The sequence below is a fragment of the Empidonax traillii genome, unplaced genomic scaffold, assembly GCF_003031625.1.
Source record: "Empidonax traillii isolate 1590-97213 ecotype Southwest subspecies unplaced genomic scaffold, ASM303162v1 scaffold234:size820800, whole genome shotgun sequence".
NCBI lineage: Eukaryota > Metazoa > Chordata > Aves > Passeriformes > Tyrannidae > Empidonax > Empidonax traillii.
Genome location: NW_020955427.1, coordinates 467,789 through 491,216, shown reverse-complemented (window position 1 = coordinate 491,216; position 23,428 = coordinate 467,789). Strand labels below are relative to the sequence as shown.

The following is a 23,428-nucleotide window of genomic DNA, read 5'->3' as shown; positions in this document are numbered from 1 at the left end:
TGAGGATGCTTACTGGACTGAAAGTTCAGTAAAATGAAGGAAAATTGGGGTAGTACTGAGTTTCTTGCATGACCTTCAGTGGAAAATAAGGGTGAGGCTCAAAACATCCAATTCCAGAGCTTCTGGATTAACAGCTCTAGGTTAAAATTCTGTTGCATTGGTGCAAAAATGAACCAGTCTGCTGCAGCAAAAGTGCCAGCCAAATGCCTGTACAACTAGAATGACCTTTTTCAAGTTTTTGTGTATATCTTAAGATTTCACCAGTCAACATGCCTTTCTGATATGGGGAAATCTGGAAATTCCTTTGAAGGTAGGATTGCAGTTACTTCCCTGCCAAAAAAATCTCCAAAACACATTAATATAAAAAATAAGCATAAGACAATGACCAAGTCCCACAGAAACGTTCAAAATGTTTCATGGATATATAATAAACAATGAATATTTCCTTGTAGCTGCAACATGTATTACAGCTTTTAATTACCATTACAGGGTAATTAAAATGGTACTGTGCAGCAGCCATGATCAAAAGCCTCCTCATTAATAACATCTAATGGACTATTCCTGTGCAGGTTTAGGAACAAGGGGCTACTCTGCATCTAGCCACACAGGCATGTACTCAGTAGGTCTTCTGTATCCCTGATGTATCAGAAATATGATGCACAGAAATATCCAAGATCTAATTGCACTCTCCCATCTCGCATCATGTAGTTGCACCACCCACCCTACATCTGGATCACAGCTCTGTTGCTCATGACCAGTGCTATCTGTGCTCAACTAAGTATCTAAATTGTAGATACATGGCCAAAACATGACATAAAACGTCTGGGGCATATGCAAAATACCCTGAAACTTATTGGGCTTCCTATCGTGTCTTCTCCTCAAAACTCTTCTTAAAATCAAGCTTCAGTACACCCTTTTGGAGTATGGGGACCACCAGGCTTCAAGCTGATCTAGTGCCCTGTCAGCGGCCAATCCACCTAAAAACACAGCCTTCCTGGCCTCATAGTGCAGGAAAGCAACAAGAAATACTATACTCAGTGAGGTCCTGAGTGATTAGTTACTCAAATCCCAGTAAAGGATGGACACTTCACGTGCACTTCATGTGCTCATTGTAAACACTGAGAAAAGTTGGGTCGACTCCCCTAAGCCTTAAGTATTTTTAGCTGAAGCTCCAGAGTTGCAGTGTATTTGACTGCGGTTGGCATTGATATGGGGAAACCTGGAAATACCTTTGATTCCAAAGTTCAATTTAGAGAAATATCATTAGGTTTTTTATATTTAACTGAAAACAGATGGAAATAAAAGTTAGATATGTTTATTCTTACAGAAACCAAAGTATCAGGAGTCAAGAGAAGGGGAAGGCAGACTCAAGTAAGTGCTAATTCCTCGTGCTCAGACAAACATTATTCACAGACAGTACAGAACTAAGAAGAAATACAAAAAGCTTACAGGCAGAAAGCATTCTGCTATCTTCCCTCCTACTAGTGTGGAACTTGAATTGCTTAAAGGTTGTTTGATGTTCTCTGAAGGTTTCTTCAGATTTTTTTAGACTTTTTAAAATCTAACTGTGTTGGGGCCCCTCCAGCAGTATTTGATGATGTGCTGGTGTTGAAACAAAAACCTTGCAGCATGAATTCTGTAAATTCAAGTACAGAGATTGGATTAAGGAGGACTTAAAATGATCATTAAAATGTGCTTATTATAGTCAGCTGTTTCAGTCTCTGTTCATGTTTTTGCTCTTTTGCTCTGTGGTGCTAATAATATATTCAAAAGACCAGGTTACTGCTGATTTGTGGTTGTTGCACAAATTGGTGAATTAAACACTGCTGAGCGTAGTGAGTTTTCTGTGAGAATTCTTTTTGTTAAGAATAGAGTGAAAAGTGGTCACATTTCTTGTTACAGAGATGATCTGGATAAGATGGTCTCTGCAAAAAATTGCTGAAGATATACCTTATCCCTGTGGTGACAAGAGAGCATATATGCTGTCAGGTTCACTTGCTTTTTTGAACGTTTAGAAAGAGCTTCCCACAATTGCAGAGACACGTGGGTGAAGACAGTTTCATTTTGGCTAAGTTGCCATAGGGATTCTGCAGCTGGAGCTGCAGGAGAGCAGGCTGTCACTTGCCATTAGCTTTGTTTTGATCCTGCAGGCCAGTATGCATCTTAGATACTGCCTAGTTAACTCCTCTGCTGCTGATGTGGGAAGAACAGCTGCAATACAGCCAGTCAGTTCCTGCCACTGCTGGAGCTCACCTGGTCGTTTGTGCCTTATTGAAGACTCAAAGAAAGAAACTATAAAGTTGTAATGAGCATTAGTCACTCAGTGTACTTGAAATTAGACGTCTGTTGCAGCTGGGCTATGGCATCCCATTGCAGGACTCACTTTCATTTAAGGCCATGCAGTGCAATGGAGTAGCATGTTCTTAGCAAAGAGACCAGGGGATGATTAACATACTGTACTTTCTGTCCACAGCTTGTAAGGGATGCTAGTATCTCTTTATGTTATTTTAATAACTGCCCATTCTTAAGCTAGACTTAAATTTTGCTTCCAGGTGTGCTCCAAGGTATGTTTCCCTTTCTCATGACTGGTGAGAAGTATGGAGAAGTATGTCTTCATAATCTAGGACACAGGCTTATGAGCTGCTGAAAGAAACAGCTGCTGAAATTAAATGACAATAGTTTGGCTTGCCTTTTTCTTACTCATTTCAGTCCATTTTACAAAGTCTGACACTCAGTGCTTTGTGTGTTTCTCCAGAGACTTGGATGTACTGGCCATAACATAGACAACAAAAGCTGGAACTAAAGAATTGCCTGTGTGACAGAGAAATCCCAAAGAAGATGGATAATGTTACAAGTATTTTGTCATCAAACTAAAGCTTTGTTAATTACTCTGCTTGAATGGACTTGGTGACCAGTCCAAGTCCATGTGGATAGACGAGTAAACCCAGGGAATGGTGTGGGATTTTGGCACGGAGGGCACTGTTCTGAATTTTCCGAGACCCTTCCTGTAGTAAGGCTAAACTGATCTCTTGAAAAATAGTCCCCTCTTCTTCTGAGGCCATTATAAAAGGAGACAAAAAGGGTAAGGCAGGAGCCCTGAGCAGCCTTCAGCCTAAACAGAGGAGATGGGGAATCCAATCCAGGTCTTTGCTGAGCGGAAGGAGAGGAGGTGGCACTGACTGTTTTTAGACTCTTGCAGAGTACATACTAAAAACCTGAAGAAGGTAGTAATTTGTTTTTAAAGACAGTTTTAACACTTAATGGAAACATTATGAATGTTGACTTCTGATGAACTCAATGATTCAGAAAGACAGAGTGAAGCGGCCCCTGTTTGTCTGTCTGCCCCAGAACAGACTGCCCCCCACACCCTCCATTTCAATTCTAATGAAGTCTTGCATTTGCAAGGATGCTGAGTGGGAGTTCAGATTTAAGGCTCCTATTTTTTCCATCAGTAAGGTACTATATGAGCTTGTTTCATAGCCCTTACCTTTGCAGGAATGGCTAATGTTAGTTACAGCCTGAGAGATAGAGGAGAAAATGTGAACATTTTCATACTACTTTCTCATACTACACATACTTCATGCTGGCTTCCTTCATGTGAGGTTTAGCAACTGATACAGTAAAAAATCAGAGGGTTTTCCCTAAGGCTATCACATCCAGTAATTAAATCAAACACGCACAAGAGTTATACAGGGAGGTTGACAATGCATTTGAAACCACTATACTTCAAATACAGGCTGATGCACATCAGTTCAGGATGATATATTTTTTTTTTCTGTAGAAGTTTGTTCCAGGCATCCTGGTAGCATTTAATCATGTTTTACATGAAGTATGTTGGGTTCTGCTACAGGTCACCTGATCAGGAAGGCACACTCACCCCCGACCAGGAAGACTGAGTGGATGAGGCCCTCTATACACAGATGGGGACAGCCTCACGTGCACAAGTCCTTGTCCTCATGGAGGATTTCAATGACCCCAATAGCTGTTAGAGGGACAACACAGCAGGGCTGTGCTCATTTGCTAGACTGCAGACAGCATTACCAGGATGAAGCTCTGGGATAAGGAGAAAGGAAGAAGAAGCAGCTTTTAAGTGCCCTGAACAAGGTGAGCAGCATTCAAAGCAGAGGCAGATTTTTACCCTCTGTGCCCAGCTAGATCTCAGGTCTCTGGTCATCAGTAAGTGGTGTGGCAGGTGCCCTCTTGTCCTGTCTGGGTTTGTTAATGGAGACTACAGTGCAAGGCACAGAACACCCAATAGTTGCTAAGTGGTCTATTGAGAACCTGACTGCAATGTAAATGATACAATAAAAACATTGGAGAGGTTCTTTCCTCACCCTGCATAAATGCAACTCCAGTGAAATATTATAGTTTTAAAAACTGACTTGCAAATATTTTTCTACCTCAATGTAATGCTTTAGAAGTGAAACATAGCTTTGGGGTAACAGTGGGAGCTCCCAAACAAATTTAATACCAAAGCAATATATCTGAATTTTGTTTTAGAGATACAGTAGAAAGCAAAAGTGCTTTCTCGAATGAAATTCTAGTTGTGTGATAAAATTCAGTCTTATTCAGGAGAACACTCTAACAAAGCTGAGCAAAGTTCCTTCACATTTTCTGAGAGGGTTGCAGGTTCCTTGTGTTAGCAGTTAGGCTAGATGGCAACACTATCCCCACACAGCCTGGAAGTTATGAATTTTTCTTGACTAAATAGTATGTGCTCATTTCCAAAAGGCTCTGAGGAAGGCACAAAAACCAAACCAACAGTCTCCACCACAAGAGAATGGGAAAACAGGTTACTGACATGAGAAAATGTTATTTTCCTTTTCTGTGACTGGTTTTTCCTGCTGGCTCTGTGTAATGCTTGTCTGTGGGTGCTAGAATGAAGCTTAGCTGGGGGTGTTGCACAGGGATGTTTGGATGCACTTTACACCTGTTTTGAATGACGCTGTTTCCGTTCTCCACTAACACATTTTTGGCAGCCTGTAGACACTGCCAAGCTCTGCAAAGCACTGAAGTAGGGGTCAGTAGAAGGGGACTTATCTTTGCTCTAAACATACAGATTTCCTAATTATTTCTGCTTGCTTCCCCATGGCTTCCTCGATGCTTGTAGAGTTTCAGAATAGAGCTACTACTCATAACTGAACTCCAGCTGGATCAGCTGCTGGCTACCAATTTCAGTCTAAATCATGACAAAATACATTTATGTATATTTTGGCTAGCAGAAGCAGGCACGAAGCAGAGATTTTCTTTTCTTTTTAATCTTTTCCTATCTTGGAAAATGCAGCTATGTATAATCCTGACAGATGTTCCAAGCAGGCTTTCTTGCAGCATGTGTTCATCCTCCATCAAGAACTTTGCATGCAGAGTGTGGAGTCATCCCAGCAATCTGTACCAAGTTTTCTTAATTCTTGAGTTATCTGTTACTACCATAGATTCAAGTGTGTTCTTTTAAGCTAGTGCTGCCCATGTAGTGACTGTGAAGGACAGAAGGCGGCTCAGGATCCCTCATGGAGTAGCCCATGGTGCCAGGAGTCCAAGCAGCTTCATTTTCACCACTGCAGCACCAGTCCAGCTCCAAACAATTCTGAAGCAAAAGTAGAAACTTCCTTTTACCCTAAGAGCATCATGTTCTCAGGCAGGAAGTCAATGCCTTCTGCATTACTCTATGAACATGGGACAACCCATGAAGACATACAGGACATCTGCAGCACTGAGTATTTCTTCTATGCCTGGATTCAGGAATCACTGATGCTGTTGGGTTTTATCTGCTGTGGCAATCTCAGTAACAATGACAATTTGAAAATGAACAACTTTGACATATCAATTTCTGCATTAGGCTAGGTTGGAGTAGAGGTCATTCTCTTTTGAGCCATAGTTGTATTTTAATTGTGACACTTTCAAAATTATGACTTGATTCATAAATAATTGATGTGGCTGTTACACCATCTTACCTTTGATCTTTTCAGAGTGAAACATAATTCAACATATGCAGTGTCTTGAGACATGTAAACAACTGAAACTGAGGTACCAGCAAATATGTATTGACAGAAATGTGGGGTTTGGCAGCATCACTAGTTTCATGGAGAAAATAGTTACTGCAGTCTGGGAGTTTGAAATCATCAGTTGAAATGTCCTCAAATGAAAGCTCTTTTTGCTCATGGTTGTGAGAATTTTTCTTGATAGAGCATCAGCAGAATTTTTTGCTTTTAAATCTTCTCATCTTCGCTACTGAATACAGATTTGGCTCCTACCTCTATTCTAGCTCAGGAACACTAACTCTCTTTTTAAATCAGTCCTCTTTTGTACAAAAGTAAAAATCACAGCCTCTCTCTCACACATCAGTCCTCTGAGTCACGCTGAGCTAAAACAGTCTAATCCAGGTTCTTAGTCTGCCTCAACACTCTTTCTTGACTTCCTGTGGGTAACATCTCCATTCTCCTGGTCACTTGTAATCCAAGCACCATCATGGATCTCCTTGTTCTGAAATGAAGTCTCATTCAGTGCATGACTTTTGCATCTATAACCCATCACCACACAACATCTCCTCACTCTAACAGGAAATGTTGCCTGCATCTCTGATCAGCTCATGGTCTCAACCAACACTGTCCTTCCAATCAACAGCACCTGCACTTCAAAAGGTTTTTATACATCTTCTGAAATACCAGCAGAGCTCTCTCTTTCCATTTCCTTTCTTAACACTTCCTTCCTTAACATTTTATTATGATATATACAAATGAAAAGAAAAAAAACCCCAGTAATTAGTTTTATGATTATGGTTTATTCTGGTGATCAACCTGATTTGTCTCCAGTCTATGTGTTTCCAATGTTTTGAACATACATATTGGAACAGAATATATAGGTCATAACTCTGAAGTATGTGATCATACCTTGGAATAAAATAATATCATACAAATATCCTCGGGGATGATGGAGAAGATTCATCAAAACTCGTAGTCCCAGTAGTTGGGCAAAGTCTGTTTTACATCAAGTGCTGCTGACAGACTGAATCACTCTCACTTATAACTTAGTAATTTTGACACAGGTGGACGAGCCACCTTCACTTACCCTGAAAAGGGCACATATACTTGTCATCTATATGGTCCAATAAATAGCCTGTTTATCATCAACTTCTCGCACAAAGAGGTAAACTAAGGGGCCAACAACTGCTGGACCTACAGATGGGGAATACAAAACAGAAGCTTGAAGGTGGAATATGATGCTCAGTATGTGGTGTCAGTGAAATACTGCATGTGGTTTCAGGACTGATTTTTAAATACTCAGTTTTGACTATTAAAAGAATAACAAGCAAAAATACTGTTTGCATGTCACAAGCAGAGGGTATCACCGAATCACAGGATCAACTAGGTTGGAAAAGACCTTTGAGATTATTGGGTCCAACCTATAACAACATCATCTTGTCAACCAGACCATGGCACTCAGTGCCACATCCAGTCTTATCTTAAACACCTCCAGGAATGGTGACCCCACCACCTCCCTGGACAGCTCAGGAGGCCAGTTGTCCTGAGGACTGATCTGTGTTACTGTTGAAAACTGAGGCAAAGAAGGTGTAAAGTACCTCAGCAGTTTCCTCACCTTTGGTAACTCTATTCCCCCCCACATCCAACAAAGAATGGAGGTTTCCCTTACTCCTCCTTTTGCTCTTAATGTATTTATAGAAACACTTTTTATTATCCTCTACAGAAGTGGCCAGATTAAGTTTAAATTGAGCTTTCGCCTTTCTAATTTTCTTTCTGCATGACCTAACAACGTCCTTAAACACTTCCTGAGTTGCCTACCCATTTTTCCAAAGGTGAAACCCCCTCTTTTTTTCCCCCTGTGAGTTCCTGCAAAAGCTGGTCATCTTCCCTGTGGGCTCTTCTTTCGGCACATAGGGACAGCCTGCTCCTGTGCCCTCAAGATTTCTTTCTTGAATCATGTCAATACTTCCTGGACCCCTTTGTTTTTAAGGGCTGTTTCCCACGGTACTCTCCAGATCAGCATCTTGAGTAGGCTGAAGTCTGCCCTCCAGAAGTCCAGGGTAGAGGTTTTGTTGGTGCCTCTCCTTGTACCAAAAACTCTATCATTTCATGGTCACTGTACCTCAGATGGCCTGACTACAAGCCCATACCAGTAAGTAAAGAGAAGAATAAACATTTCTGAGTGCAGAAATTGTCAAAGGCAGCACAGATTTTTCTATAGATAAAAGCTGAGTTTAGGTTGTGTAGGTTAAGTGCTAGAATGCTTTGAGAAAAACTGCAGTTGTTATAAATATTGACAAAGTAGCTGAAAGACATGAAGAAGAAAGAGGTCAGTCCTACAGGATCATTTATTGCTACCCAAAGGGTACTGTAAGAAAAAATACTGCATCTACCAAGGTTGGTACAGCTTTTCTCTCCCAATCATGTATTTTTTATTGTAGTTGAAAGAAACCACAACACAGCGGTGATAAATGCAATGGAAGATCTACCACCTAAAACTATCTTGCTTTCCTTTGCTTATCACTTAACAAACAGACACCTTTTCATGGATATAGTGAATTAGAAATGGGAGATTAATACATTATCACTGTTAGTCTTACTGGTTAATTGCTTTCATTTTACAAGTAAATTATTTCAGCTCAGTGCAAACAGCAAATCAATTTTTTTGCTACCGTCATTAGCACTAATCAATAATTAATTAGGAACATTAAAAATTGTTAGCGTGAAATTTTTCTCCTCTGCACTTATCTAAATGCCAAATTTATTTTGTTGAGAGGTTGGCATAAGACTGGGACAGCTACATGGTTGTGGAAAATAAGCTGAAGGAAAAGTTCAAGCTGAGAAGTAGAAAGGATTTCTTATTAGTCTCAGTAAGCAGTCTATCTGACCAGGGTGAAATTTAGCTGCTTTTTTACTTTTCTAGATTAAAAATGTGACATTACAGTTTAGTCCACAAATGTGATGACTCAGCTGCTGCTTTCTCTTGCAGACTCAATATTTCATTGATTTTCTTTTTAAATATCAAATTAATTTTCAATTCTACATTGACAAAAAAGTGTTGGGCTCTATCCCTCACAATTTACTGGAAGACAGCAAAAAATAAATCCCATGGGAATGATATTGCTGTGATTACGAAACAGCAACCAACTCAACCACTTTCAAAATAATACCAAATTTACATGAAAGAAAATCATCTCACAATGAATGTTTCAGCAGTTATATGTCCAATTTAAGGAAAACAAAACTCTCCCAACAGATTATGCTCCCTCAGAATGTGAGTCCCACATCACAATGTCACGAAAGATAAAAAAATACTTTAAAGTTTCTAGGACGTCGTGTCCCAGCGCAGGAGACTCTGTAAGTGGGGTAAAGCTGCAAGCCAAGGCTGTCAGCAGGCTCTGTTCAGGGTACTTCAGGATAAAGGCAAAGATAAATGCAGTGTGAGTTCCTTCATGGCACTCTGGGGAGTTTAATATAGGTGAAAACAAGTTCAGGTTTACTTCAATTCACACTGGGATCTAGAAAGCTCCTGTATAAGCCAACAACTGAGGGAATACAGTTATGTAGAATTGATGATGGAATTATTGAAGGAGTTAAGGGGTCTCTAAAAAGGGCCTGTGTACACGGCCCATGGGGGTACCCTGGTTAATATCGTGCAATTCAGTCAATGTTGTTGTGGAGCCCTCACCTCGCCCCAGCACAGTTGCATGTATCTGGATTAGAATAGTAAAGACCAGATGCCATGGGTTTGGTTCAGATGACCTAGGAGAAGTTTGGATTACAGATTTTGCGTATTAGGAATGTATATATAGCAACATTACTCATTAGCTACTCTCCCAACCTGGATCTGCATATTCAGTTCGGGCTAATTTCTTCATCACTGTGGTGCCTTAATCTGCTGTCACTGCACTGAATAGCCACACCTTTTTCCATGGCACAGCTTAGAAGTCAGAGACTGGCAAGTCCTTTCTGAAGTAAAACATTTTTACCAAACATGTTTTGTAGAAGTGCCAGTGTCCTATTCTAACACTCTGCACTATCACAGGCATTAATGGGCAGAACAACTCCTAACTCATACACATGTGCATACACGCTCACATATGTTTATATTCTCATATGCTTATAGTATAAATACAGATAGCATAATAATTGCCTTTGATTAACACATGAAATCGTGTTACATTGGGCTGCATGACAGGGAGAATTAAAATACTGGTCTACAACTGAAAGAAAAAGTCTTCACTGTTAAAAAGCACATGGGCTGGCTGTAGGTCAATGCTTGGCTGTAGGTCCTGGCTCAGCACAGGACCCAACCAAACAGCTTAAAAACTCTGCCTTTGTACATAACATATCACTCTAGCATTTTTCATGTTCCAGGAAACAGTGATGTGAGCTGAGTCGCATCACAATGACTGGTTGCATCATCCCATTTTTATGGGTACATCAATCATGCCATAAAACCTTTGCTTTTTACTGAATTCTGAAAGAGGAATGGTAAGCCATTAACAGGTCAGATGCAGTCTCAAAAACAAAAGTTCATTTCTTACAATGCAGACACAAATGCCATTTAAGGAAATTCATTAAGTTCAAACTCAGACACCTAATTAATTCAGTCTATGTTCAGGCATTTAAGCAAGTGAACCAAGAATTTCCAGATAGAACTAACTTCAGATGGAAATGACATCACTTTGGTATGACTTTCATAATCTGAATATATAATGATAAGTAAAAGGTTTTGATTATGTATCTCTAGTGACATTCATCTCCTTGGCCTCCTGATTTATAAAGAACATAAAGTAACTTATCAAAATCAGCAGTTTTGTATGCAAAAATGATACATTCTTGGTAAAATATTCTCTGTGAGAATACATATGTTACCTCAATCTTCTACATACCTTCTTAGAGAAATAAGCATAGTAGTTAATACACTGATTTGACTGAGGACGTTGGTGGTAGGACATAATTTTCCCAGAAAAATAATCTGGAAAATAAACAGAGCCTAGAATCAATAGAAATGTAACTAAAAATTAAGATATCTCCAATATGAATTGACACTGTTTATTGGCAGCTGGAGGAAAGATATTTATTTTCTATCCCTCATCTTTACAGATTGCTTCCCCTGAGGCCTAAATTCAAAGTAAACTGTTCTGATACTGTGCAACAGATTTGTCTGAGCAACCAGCTGAAATTCGGCAGTAATTGCCTACGGTGATATTTTTATCAAATCTCATTTGGAGATCTCAAACTCTGGATGGTTCATCATATATTTCTGTCTGCAAATTCTCTGCATTAGATACTATGGGAGTATTCAATCCATAGAAATACTGTTTTTCATATTAATGAGTTATAAATGAGAGCTTAATTACTACTAATTCCTTGAAAATCCACTGTTGGTGATTATAATCACTAACGATTAGATTGTTAAACATTCATCTTTGTCTATCTTTAGCAAACTTAATGAGAAGTTATGGATCAGATCCTCAGTTTCTGATTCTACTGCCAAGTGCCAGTGGAAAAGAATGTCTGCTGGCTATAAGAAGTACCAGGTCACCCTTAGCACTGACACAGGGGTTGACTAGGAGACAGCAAAAGATGTGAAGGGAATATATTGCACTCCTGCAATCCACAGCCCATAGCATTGTCTCCAGGGGCTATTTCTCCTGGTGTAACTTTGAGTACTTTCACCCAAATCTGCTATTACCCAGCTGAACTACCCCTGATCTCCCTTGTTTCGATGTCAGGAGAATGAGGAGGGAGGCTGATACTCTGAAGGCACCAAATAACTTCTTGCAGTTACAAGTGCAATGTGGGCTGGCACAGAGATTTATATACCTCTGTATGACTTCAGTTGACATTAACTAATAATTGTTAGGCTTCTGATGGGCATTTACAATGTATTCAAATTGCTTCATCACCCATTTGACCACCTTTCTACAGCTGGTGCATAGAGCTACTTTCCCCAGAATGGGCTGCAGCACAGTAGGTGTACTTCAGACAGAGCAGAGTTATTTGGTCCAGCATACTTTTGCCCTTCAAACATTCTTTTAGTATTTATTTAATTATACTATTTCTTAAATAACAAATTTGCAAACCAATACCAATGGGAGTGGCAGGTTTCCATCTGGATAAACATGAAGGAGTTTGGTTTTTTTAGTGTATTTTACTAAAGTTTGTGTTCCTCCTTATTGCAGTGTTGTACTTAAAATATTTATTTGCTCTGTTACAACACCGGTGTTTAGTTAAACATCCTGGTGTCTATTCTTCAGCAAGGCTCAAAGCCCATTCTTATTTAGGATGTGTCAGATAGCCATTAGCAGGTGAAGCTGAAACCATTTTAGAAGTTACTGCAGGTACCTTTCCTCTTTCATTATTTAGGGCTTGTATCTCTACCACTGTGTGCACAATGAACCACTTGAGATCTTTTCATCCACTTGGAAGAAAAATCATCCAGTGTATATTTTAAATAATACTTAGCTGGGAATTTAAGTTAAATAGATGACTTGTGTAAAGGTAGGTAATGACACTACCCTTTCCACTTGCTCTGCTGAAAGAGCTGTATCATCCAAGAGGGCAGGAAATGTGATGGCAGTCATTTCTTAAACCACCTTAGTGGTACTTTCAAGAGAACATCTTTCAAGACCAGTAATTTCCTCCTGCCCTTTGTCAGAGCCTTTTTCTGCACCTCTGTCAGCTGGAATTGCCTTCTTGGAATAGAAAGAGACTGCTAAAAAATAGTACAGGTGCAGTCTCAATAGCATCCACCACAATGGCATCACTGGTAAAATGTATCTTGAAAAGACTGAGAGAAATAAAAAAAATACTGCACATATTGTATATACAAATTGTATATAGTTCTACATACATACAGAATCTAGATAAATACATATGTGTTCTATCCTTATATATATAGAATTACATATATAATTTAAAGAACATAACCCTGTAATTCACTTAAATAAGTTTAAGAAATGAGGAATCCCAGTGGTTTGAATGAAATGAGTGAATATTTTATATTTAAGTTTGTTGCTGAACTCGAGCTATGGATAAGAAAACTAAAATGAAAATTATTCACTACCTGTACTGAAAATAAGTTTCACAGACAAAAAACTATTAATATAAAATATCTGACCATAAACACAGAGAGAAAGAACTATCTCCTGCTCTGTTATATGCTGGTTTCAAACCTCAGTTTATTGTTTGCTTTCTTATTTTGAATATATTTGGTATCTAAGCAACTCACAGTCAGAATAAGATAAAAAGGCATGTGACAGCTTAATATAAATTAAGAAACAACTTAAAGCTACGCATAAATGCATATTGAGTAACAACATCAATGAAAATTGTGGTTGATGAAAGATATAAACTAAAATTTATTATGCTACACATAACCAGCTACATACTTAGGCATGAATCCTATCTGTAGCAATGCTAAATCAACTGCTAAATCAAGAACAATATTCTTAATAATTTTAAATTATTAAAGCTATATACAAACTTTTTTTTTTAGTCTTACCTCATGATTATAATAGTGTCATTTTAGATTAATAAACAGAATTATAACTAGGTATTTTGTTTGAATTCCAAACTAGAAGCTAGATGAGACAGTGGTGATCCCACTCAGTTAATAAGCAGGCTTTGGGAAGCAAGGCTGCAATTACTGAAGTAGCTTTCTTTTAGTTTGATTTCAGCTGGACTAGTTCCCTCAACAAGCCCTCTGTAACTACCCAAATCCTAGGACCAGAAAATGAGTGGAAGTGGGGATGCAACAGGGAGAGTGAGACTCTCCCCTATCAGGTAATATGGATTTATGCTGTGTTGAAATGACCTTGAGAGGAACTGCAGCCTGAACCATCAATTCTCCGACAGAATCACTGAAGTGAAAGTTACATGTTTAAAGACTGATCTCTCATTTTAGGGTTCTTGCTCAACTCAAAGCCAAATTTCAGATTATCTCAGTAGTAATCCATAGAAGATGCAAATTCTGAACACCACTAGGAACTGCTCCCAAAGTATTTCATTTCAGCTCCCACATGGGTTATACACATGTGGACTTTCTGAGATTTCTTTTGGTTAGTATATTTGGGTTTGTTTCTGAAACATGGCCTATCTGTATGCAGAGACATCTGCCCCAAGAGATTCCACAGTTTCAAGAGCTCGGAAAAAAAGTATTTCACTCTGTTGGGAAGCATATGCCTTGTTACGACACTTTGAAATACACCTTTTGCTTCAAATTAAGATTTTTTCCCCCAAGTAAAGAAGTGGACAGAATTAGTAATACTACAGCTTCTGCTCATACATGCAAATCCAGTAGCAATAAAAATGATTTCACCTTATTATTATTCTTTGTCAAAGCTGTGACAAATAACAGGCCATTAAAAAAAAAAAAACAAGACTGTACACAAATTGGTATAGATAACCATAAATCAGAATCAGTTGCATCTTTTTTTGCTTCTCTTTCTCTAATTCCATTCAGGTTGGTTTTGGTCCATTAATTTTCAATATATATCTAAAGATCTGCTCGGGGTAATCTATGATGATTGTGCATGCACATGTATATATATATTTATATAAAAATCCTGACAGCTAAAAATAAACCATGCTTGATTCACACAGAAGGAGTTTATCACTTTGATTTTCATAACCCAGCATGCAGTTGTCACATTTATCCCTCTAATACAATGTGCACTGTTTATGCATAATATAACTTTAATTGTAATTTGCACAATTTCAGAGCGCAAAGCCCCGGCTTTAAGTAGTGTTCTGTATTAACATAATGTCAGTTACATGTACAATTTCATGACCATTTTCTTTTACTCTCAACACTATTTATAATGGTATTGTCTGTGTGTGCAGAGAGAAGGGACCCAGCACCTGCAGACCCCTCCTAGGGCAGATGGCGCTGTCCCCTCACAGGATGAACCGTGTGGGCCTGTACAGGTGGTTAGAGTTAAATTAACAAATACTACAACCATGAACACAACCTTCTGACTCTGTGTCCTGGATCTCTTGACACCAGCACCCCTCTCCTCCCACAGGGAACCCTCTGTGAACCCCAATACCCTCCTTTCCCTGATGAACTGCTGCCAAGCCGTTTTTAATGTGCGGCTCACACGCTTGTGTCCAGGGATATGTGCCACACACGGCTTTCCCTGTGGGATAAGACCCTGCCCAATCCCTGGGGCAGGCTGCCCTTGTACACAAAAATCAGACTTGTTACCTGGTGTGCAGCAAGCCAGTAATTACACATTAGGGAGAGACACTGATTATTGATTTCAGACACTGATTATTGATTTCAGAGTCACCAACGTCTGGGTGATAGCTGGAATTCCAGAAACCAAGCACTCCAACTATCAAAACTTTTTACTGTTTATACATTATAGCAAAGAAAGGAATTAAGGTTCATTTGCTACAAGTTACAGATTTCTCTTATTAATTAGTATTCTATCTTCTATTGGTTAATGATTTTCTCGCTTCCAATGCTAATTAGTCCGCATGGTCAGCCTTTTTCTTCTTTTGGGTCGGCGAGTTTCTTGGGTTGGTGATCCGTGAGTCGGTGTTTGTGATCGCCCCTGCGGAGTTACCTTTTACCCAGTCGGAGCTGATTTCAGCACAGTTGCTGCGTAGTTTCTTAACTCTGTCAAATGTCCTTGTGGCCTGTAAATTCTGCATTCTTTGTGCCCGCTACCAGTGGCCCATTCTTCTCCCCAAGCTTTGTTAACTTCCACCTCCGTCTGAGACCACTGAAACATGTCAAGCCCTAAACCTCAACAAGGCAATTCTAACCAGGACATCACTTAGAGCTTGTTGTTTCACGGATTTAATCCCTCTCCTAGGATTAGGCTAGAAAGTATATAACGATCAAACATTAAGGATCATCTTTTCTCAAGAAAATGTTACATATTTCCACACTTTGCAACACCCTCAGGGCTCTCCCTGAGGTGGGTAAGACCCCGCCTCGTCCCTGCAGCTCCCGGACGGGGTGGGGCAATCCAGGAGCAGCGAACTCCCCTCACAGCTCTCCCTGAGGGAAAAGACCCTGCCTCCCCCCTGGGGCTTCCAGACGACCCCCCCTCCCGGAGCGGCGCACTCCCCTCACGGCTCTCCCGATGGGATAACACACGACAGCCCGTGGGATAACCCTGGGAGATAAGCGGCACGCTGCCCTCACACCCGCTCCCCTCACACCCGCTCCGCCCCCGGCGGACACGCGGTCTCTGCAGCGCATGCGCGGGCCGGAGGGGGCGGTGCGCGCGGGCGGCGGCGGCGGCGGCGGGAGCGTGTGAGGAGCCGGTGAGCGGAGCGGAGCCGGGGCGGGCGGGAAGGAGCCGAGTGGGGAGGAGAAGGAGCGGTCTTGCAGCTGCTTTCCCTCTGGGAATGGGTGCGGGAGCGAGACCCGCTGCTGGCTGAGCCGCCCCCTGGGCCGGGGGCACCCTCATCCTCCCACGCGCGCGGCAGAAGGAGCCCTTGAGCCGCTCTCTGTAATGGCCGGGGTTGTCCTGGCCCATCAGCCGGGGCTCGGCCCTTGTGGGGCCTTAGGGGACGTGGGACCGTGCTGATCTCTTTAAGTTCTTTCATCTTTCATGCTAAAGCGTAGAAAGGCTGCCAAGCGCAGCTGTTTCAGGGCCAGTGAATGAAGAGGAGTCCTCGTAAATTATGTAAACCATCATGAAATCTAACTTGTGCTCTCGGCATCCTTACTTTGTTTCAGCTGCAAACTAAGTGCTTTCTGCCCCTTCCTTGTCTTGGTGGAGTCCCATGAACAACCTTCCCCGGACAGGAACACCCTGAATTCAGTCTTTACCCGATATTAGTCCCTGTGCTATCAATGCCGTTTAATCTAAATTAGTTGTCTTGTGAACGTGTTGCTCTAAACATAGTTTCCCTTGTGAACTCTGGAATGGGATCCCACTGGCGATGCATATAGTCAGGAGAGATGTAGGTATTTATCCAGTGGCTGAAATGTGTTTAGTGTAGGTTGTACTGTGCAGGGGTGTTTGAGAAGCAGCATTACTTTGATTTCCCATAATATGTGACTGACTTGTAAAGAAACTTACTTTTCAAGTTACTTCAGACTTTTTTCTGATACCTAACTGTAGTCTTTGTTAGGTGTGATGTGGTTGCTTACAAATAGGTGTAATTTCAAGTACACAATTTCATTACACTGGCATTACTTCTGTTATAAGAAGTTATCCTTTTTCTTTTTTCTGTTGATGATTCTACAACCCCAGCTTTTACTTCAAAAAAACCTGAAGGCATAGTGTAAAAATAAAAGAAAAAATCTTTCCTCAAATATATTTATGGAAATACTTAACAGAGATTGACCCCAGAAGGAACTCTGTTATTAAGTACTTTGATAAATACATATGTCTTTATGAACCATCTTGTATCCCAATAGCTCTCCTGTTATTGAAACACTCTATTTCTTTTTTCCTTCACAACAGTTTGTTTTCAATTTCCCATGCTATTTCTGGTCTCCTTCTGCTAACCTAATCTTTTTTCTGTTGTACTTATACCCAGCATAACGTGTTTAGCTGTAAGTACTTACATTTAAAAGTGTTTGGAATGCTTTGTTTATTATCTTTGTCTTGATAACATATATTCCTGTCAGCTGATGAAATACCTTTATTGCCTTACTGAAATTTCCGAACTTTCTAATTGATTATCAGGTTATATTATGATTGACAAAGTCAGAATCCAGCTGTTGAGGTTACTGTTGAGGTTCTCTGCATGTTGTCTGTATCACTACAGATAAATGTACTGTCTTTCCAGCAGTTTTAGAAGTGCAGACGAAATAGTATCTTTGAGGTGTTTTTCTATATTCAGTCACTAAAGTCCAGCCTTCTCAGTGTCTCAGCAATCAAGACCTTTGTTTTTCCTTGTCTAGTCCTTGTCTAAGAGGTAGACTGTAATTAATGTTAGTTTTATATAACTGGTTTGGGCTCCTATGTGTTTTAAGGACTATTTCCAGTCTTTACCATCAGCTAGGTTTTCTTCATATGCCTCTGCTGCTTTTAGGCTGGGCAAATTAGCAAATTTGCAGATGACACCAAGTTGGGGGGGAGTGTTGATCTGTTGGAAGGCAGGAGGGCTCTGCAGAGGGACCTGGACAAGCTGGAAAGATGGTCTGATTCCAGTGGGATGAGGTTCAGCAAGGTCAAGTGCTGGGTCCTGCACTTTGGCCACAACAACCCCCTGCAGCGCTACAGGTTGAATAGTTGGAAAATATTTTTTACAGAGAGACTAATCAGACATTGGAATGGGCTGCCCAGGGAGGTGTTGGATTCAATGTCCCCAGAGGTTTTTAAGATGAGACTGGATGTGGCACTGAGTGCCACGGTCTGGTAACCATGGCAGTGTTGGATCAAGGATTGGACTTGATGGTCTCAGAGGTCTTTTCCAACCCAGTTGATTCTATGATTCTGTTCTAAGTGTTGCTATTAGCAGCCCAAGAGCTATTATTTTGTCATCTTCATCTTTCCTTATGCCCTACCACTTCCCTATTACTTGTAAATCCTAATTTATTGCCTGTTCACAGAGGTGATGATCTGTGACTAATCTACTTTCCTCATTTTATTCCCTTGCTACTTTTAAATGCATATAAAATCAGAACTAAGTATGTATTTCTTCAGTTAACTAAACTATGACAATTCCTTCTTATATTGATTTGCTCATATCCTATATGCCTTTCCCTTTTTATTTGATTTTTTTTTGATTCTGTCTGGTATCAAAATACCTGTATAATGCTTTACATAGTTAAGTTTAATTTTGCTGAAGTCTTATAAGTCTAACATAATTATTCTATTATCCTGAGCTCAAAGTCTGATTAGATTATTTATCAATTCCTGTTCATTTTCTTTTTATGCATATGAAAGCAAATAATAGCGAAAACTTTTTATTTTCCAGATCACTTTATTTTCTGAACCTGCATGTGTAGGTGACTTAACTGCAGGAATATCAAAATGCCTAATCTTGAACATCCAGCATATCCAGCAGCTGCACTGCTTCACTTGGAAAGTTTGGTGCCTTGTCGAGAATCCCAGGTGTCCTTGTTGCTGTCAATATTTGGAGAGGTAGTGTTTTTTGTACTGTATGCTTGACTAGAGCAAAGGCATTCTGCGATTTCAGAGGGGAGAATAGAAATGTGGGTGTGTTTTCGTGATGATCATTGTGAACATACTTTGGTTGTCTCTTTGTTGTACTTTTATTTTTTGTTACTCATACTTATCATTACTGTTTGGCAGTTGGATTCTGGTCCTTTAGAAGGTTGAAAGCTGTCTTGCAACTGGAAGGATCTAAAAAACCACATCCATTTGTGCCTTGCTCTCTCGAAGCCTGATTTTGCCATGACTGTTCCATCTTTTCCTGATAGTACCAGGGAGTCTCTTCTTCCCTAGTCTAAAGTTTTGTTTGTTTATTTTTTTTTTCATTGTCAGTGTAGAAATTCTGTTTGGTTTTGACCTGTTAATCTGAGTACCTGAATTCTAAGTACCTTAAGTTGGTCTGATTCTTAGTAGTTCTGTGGCTGGTCACAAGATTCAGAAGTCACTCGCCTGTTAATTGATTCTGTTACTGCTTCACTAAGCTGCGGTAAAAAGCAACAGGGATTTTATCTGCAAACTTGAAAGTAGTTGATATGTCTGTTTACATTCAGCTGACGAAATGGAAATTAGTCTTTGTTTTTGGTTCTGCCTTTAGCGATGGATAATATTACCATCAAATTACAGCATTCAAGTTTTATGTATATAAAATAAAATATTTTATTTTATAAAAGTTGTGGCAACAACTTTTCTTGAAAATAGATACTTAAATTCTTGATAAATATGCAGGTTAGAGTACCTGCATATATTGTGCAAGAGTGGCTTCATCTTGGATTAATTGAATATTATTGTTTTTCATGAAAAGTATCCATTTTATTTCTGTATTCATTTTTAATTAGTGTATGAGATCATTAGGAATGAGAAAAACACAAAAATAAGTGCCTGTTCAGAATGAAATAAAAAGAACAATTATTTTCCTTGTATGTAAAAAAATTACATGAAATATAGAGCATCAGGACCATTAAATAACTAGATGTCTTATATTGCCTCATGAGAGAAGAGCCAGCTCCTTTTCCACCTCCTCAACCTTTTTTTTTTTTTTTAGTGTTAATGAGAAGAAAAGCAATTTGCATGAGTTAGAGTAATGTATGGCTTGTAATTTGTCCTTCCCAAGATTTCCTTTCCTTTCAGTTGCGTAATGTGTTTCTGTTGTGTATTGCAGCAGTTTCACTGGAAGTTGTGTGATTCTTGGTTCTTGTGAGTTGTCCTCCCGGCATTTCAGTGAGGCTGAAACATAAAACTTGATCTTTTGATTCTGTAGTAATTGCTGTATTTTATATTTAATGCCTCAATTTAGAAGGTAATTTTTTTTTTTTGAGGGAAACTTCATTGATAAATCTTGTATCTGTTGAATGAAAAAGAAGAATTGAAACAGCAACAATTTTTTTTTCCCTAGCGTCAGCAGTTTAGTTTTCCATCGATTTTTATCTACGGACATACATCTAGTGGAAAGACTTATGTGATGCAAACTCTTCTAAACACCTTACAGGTAAGAATGTTCACAATAGATATTGAATTTACAATTTATTTGTAACAGATGGTTTCTTGAAATAGCCTCTACTTTCTGAAAATGACTTGTTTTCTCAGCTATTTCTGGCTTCCTGATTCTTCTTCACTTACTGTGTCGTGAATGCATCACTCTTCTCACTAGTGCACTTAGAATGAAATGGAATTGGAGATACTGAGATACAATATAAATCCTAATAACTTTTGTAAGAAAGTTTAAAAATTATAAAAAAGCCAAATATTGTTCAGCTTGTTTGCATGACTTAGCCTGAAATAGCTCCAGTTGCAAGTAAGTACTGATGATTCCAGTTCTGTCTGCAGTCACTTACACTACACCTTTTTTTTGAATCTTCTTGCAATTCTCCTTTAAACTCATGTGTATAAAAAAAAAAAGAGTGAGAGATTACTTTAAGAATAGTGAGAAGAATTAGCAGTAGTTGATTTTTTGTTTATTTGCTTTGTATTGACAAACTCATTTTAATTAAATTCAGTTGGCTGTGTACGATCTATTTAAATGTAAGCCGCGGAGCTTAAGCTTAATGAAGTTGTTAAAAGCATTCAAAGCAAACATAGCAAGCTGTACATGTTCGCTGAAAAAGGAAGAGTCTGAAATGGTGAAAATCACTGTCTGAACACCAGGCAATTGCAATTCTTTCTGTTATGGTTAGTTGGTTTTGCAGACTTGTGAATGTCGTATACATTGCAGTAAATTTGGTTAGTTCTTATAGAAGCAGGAAAATCTAAAACTTTGAAAAAGAAACAATGCAGGAGTTCTAAAATGTTTAAGCAATATTGCATAGGAACAATCTGTTTAATTCCTGAAAATAAACGACTGTTCTTTTGCTTTGGCAGAGAATCAGTTCTAAATGGGAAAAGTGTACCCCTTTTAGTATTATCTATTCAGAACCTGTTAAAAAATAAAAATTTAGTGTACTTTACTTTATTCTAGATCCTTCAAACATAGCTAGATATACATCATAAATTAAAAACCCTTTGAAACAAGACGCCATTCACAGTTTTGAATGTAATAAAATCAGTTCTCCAGGTGTGTTTATGTTTCCTAAGCTTGGCATTGCCAGGTCTTTTGCTTGCAGCATGGATTATACTGTCCCATGGCAGTACTGTTGCTGCTTTCTCCTGGGTGAGGATCGCTTTCAGAAGTGCTGAGAGCGTAAATTCAATTTCAGCTTCACCATCCAAGCCAACCTTCCTTTGGATTCTTGCTCTTAGAAAATAATGTAGGAGTAAGTAAGACGCAGGTCGAGGAGAACTCATAATGCAGATGATGATGAAGTATGTCAAGTGGAAACCACTGAGAATTCAATGTACAGTTTTGAACTTGGAACCTTATGTTCCTAGAAGGTGGGACTATAAACTGTCCCACCTTTATATAAACTATAAACCCTCAGTTGCTAAGGAAGAAGACTACCTTAATGCTGGCCACTGGGAGATGAGTTACATCCTTCATTAATACTGGAGTTGTTGTGTGTTGCCAACCCAAAGTAGGAACTTTGTCATGAATGGACTTATTTCAACTGCAAGGGCTGCAGGCAGAGAAACCTACTCTTTTTTTTAAACATCATATTAGAATCTGAACCACGTAGAAGTAGGGGGTCACTGTGCCTGAATGTGTATTTCTTGGAAAAATAGTTACCTTGAGGAATGATGTAGAGAGCTAATGCCATAAGTCCATGTCAGTCCCTCTCTGGTCGGCGCTGACTAAATACTTGAGCACTGGGTTCTTGCCACTTCTGTGGCCCTTCTTTTTCTATTAAAAAATGTGTATGTTCATGCTAGTTTTATCCTCCGTCGTAATTTTTTCCAAAATGTGTTATAACGCCCTTCTGAGTTGAAGGATGTCAGAAATTTCCATCTAAACCTACCAATGTTTGTGTTTTTGTAAGTTGCAAACTTCAGGGATTTAAATCCAGTGGCAGGTGCCTACTTCACACTTAAACCAGGAATTTCCACTTGTGTGTTCTCATAGCCCTGATACTTTTGGCTTGTCTGGAGTGCACTTATCTGCAGGAATGGGTTTTATGCAGAAACCTCCATCATTAAAAATTCTGCAGAAGGAGAAGAGTAGAAGACAGGGGTTATGATCCTCTTCCATGCAGGATTCTTTCATGCAGTGCTCATAGTGCTGTGCTACCCACTTGCAGCATATCCAAAGATGTGGCCTGGCCCTGGCAAGCAATTTAAGCAGCAACTCTACAGAGTTTCCTTTTACCAAGTATAGGTGTCTCCTATGTAATGTGATGATGTGAATCACATCTGAGACACTCAGCATTTCTTCTGCTATTGAGGTGCAGCACTTTGAATAGCTGCTTTGGGAGATGTAGCCCCTTTCTTTTAATGGTGTTCAAAATCATAAAAAAAGCTTTTTATTACATGCTGTGTGAGTGAATTGCCAACATGTACCCACATTTGCCCATATCTACGGAATCACAATATATTGCATTTCACATAGACTGGAATGAAGTACTTGTTGATTGGTTGGTTTTGGTTTTTTTTCTTATAGACAAACATATTCCTGTATCCCAGTGACTAATGTTTCCTAACACTAAACACTAAGGTTTTAGTGTTAAGTGTGAAAAAAAGCATATGCCTTGTCAGAGATTATGGAACTATGCAGATACTATTTCTTAAAAACAGTTGCCAGAAAATTATCTCTTTTTTCCTTATGTAGGTTTGAATACTAGTACTATTTTGTAGTTTGTAGTGCCTTCTATTTAAAAGCAAGTGACAGTAGCTTTTCAGTGTTACTAAGTCAATACTTACATTGTATCTCATACTTTGCTTTTTTCACACACTCTTTGCTCTGCAAAAATCTGGTTTTCTAAAAAT

The 23,428-nt window shown here is 39.3% G+C and overlaps 1 protein-coding gene across 2 annotated transcripts in view; it reads left to right on the top strand.

Moving 5' to 3' along the window:
• The first annotated feature begins 12,128 nt into the window (after window positions 1–12,128).
• The window catches only part of ORC5 (origin recognition complex subunit 5), a 68,181-nt gene continuing 56,881 nt past the window's right edge, over window positions 12,129–23,428 (top strand). Inside the window, exons 1-4 of one of the 2 annotated variants that reach the window (XM_027888184.1) lie at window positions 12,129–12,488; window positions 13,667–13,772; window positions 18,882–19,048; window positions 20,472–20,564. In XM_027888184.1, coding sequence (XP_027743985.1) covers window positions 18,938–19,048; window positions 20,472–20,564 — 204 coding nt within the window. In that variant the 5' untranslated portion in view covers window positions 12,129–12,488; window positions 13,667–13,772; window positions 18,882–18,937. The remainder of the gene's footprint in view (window positions 12,489–13,666; window positions 13,773–18,881; window positions 19,049–20,471; window positions 20,565–23,428) is intronic. The other variant, XM_027888183.1, reaches the window with a different exon arrangement.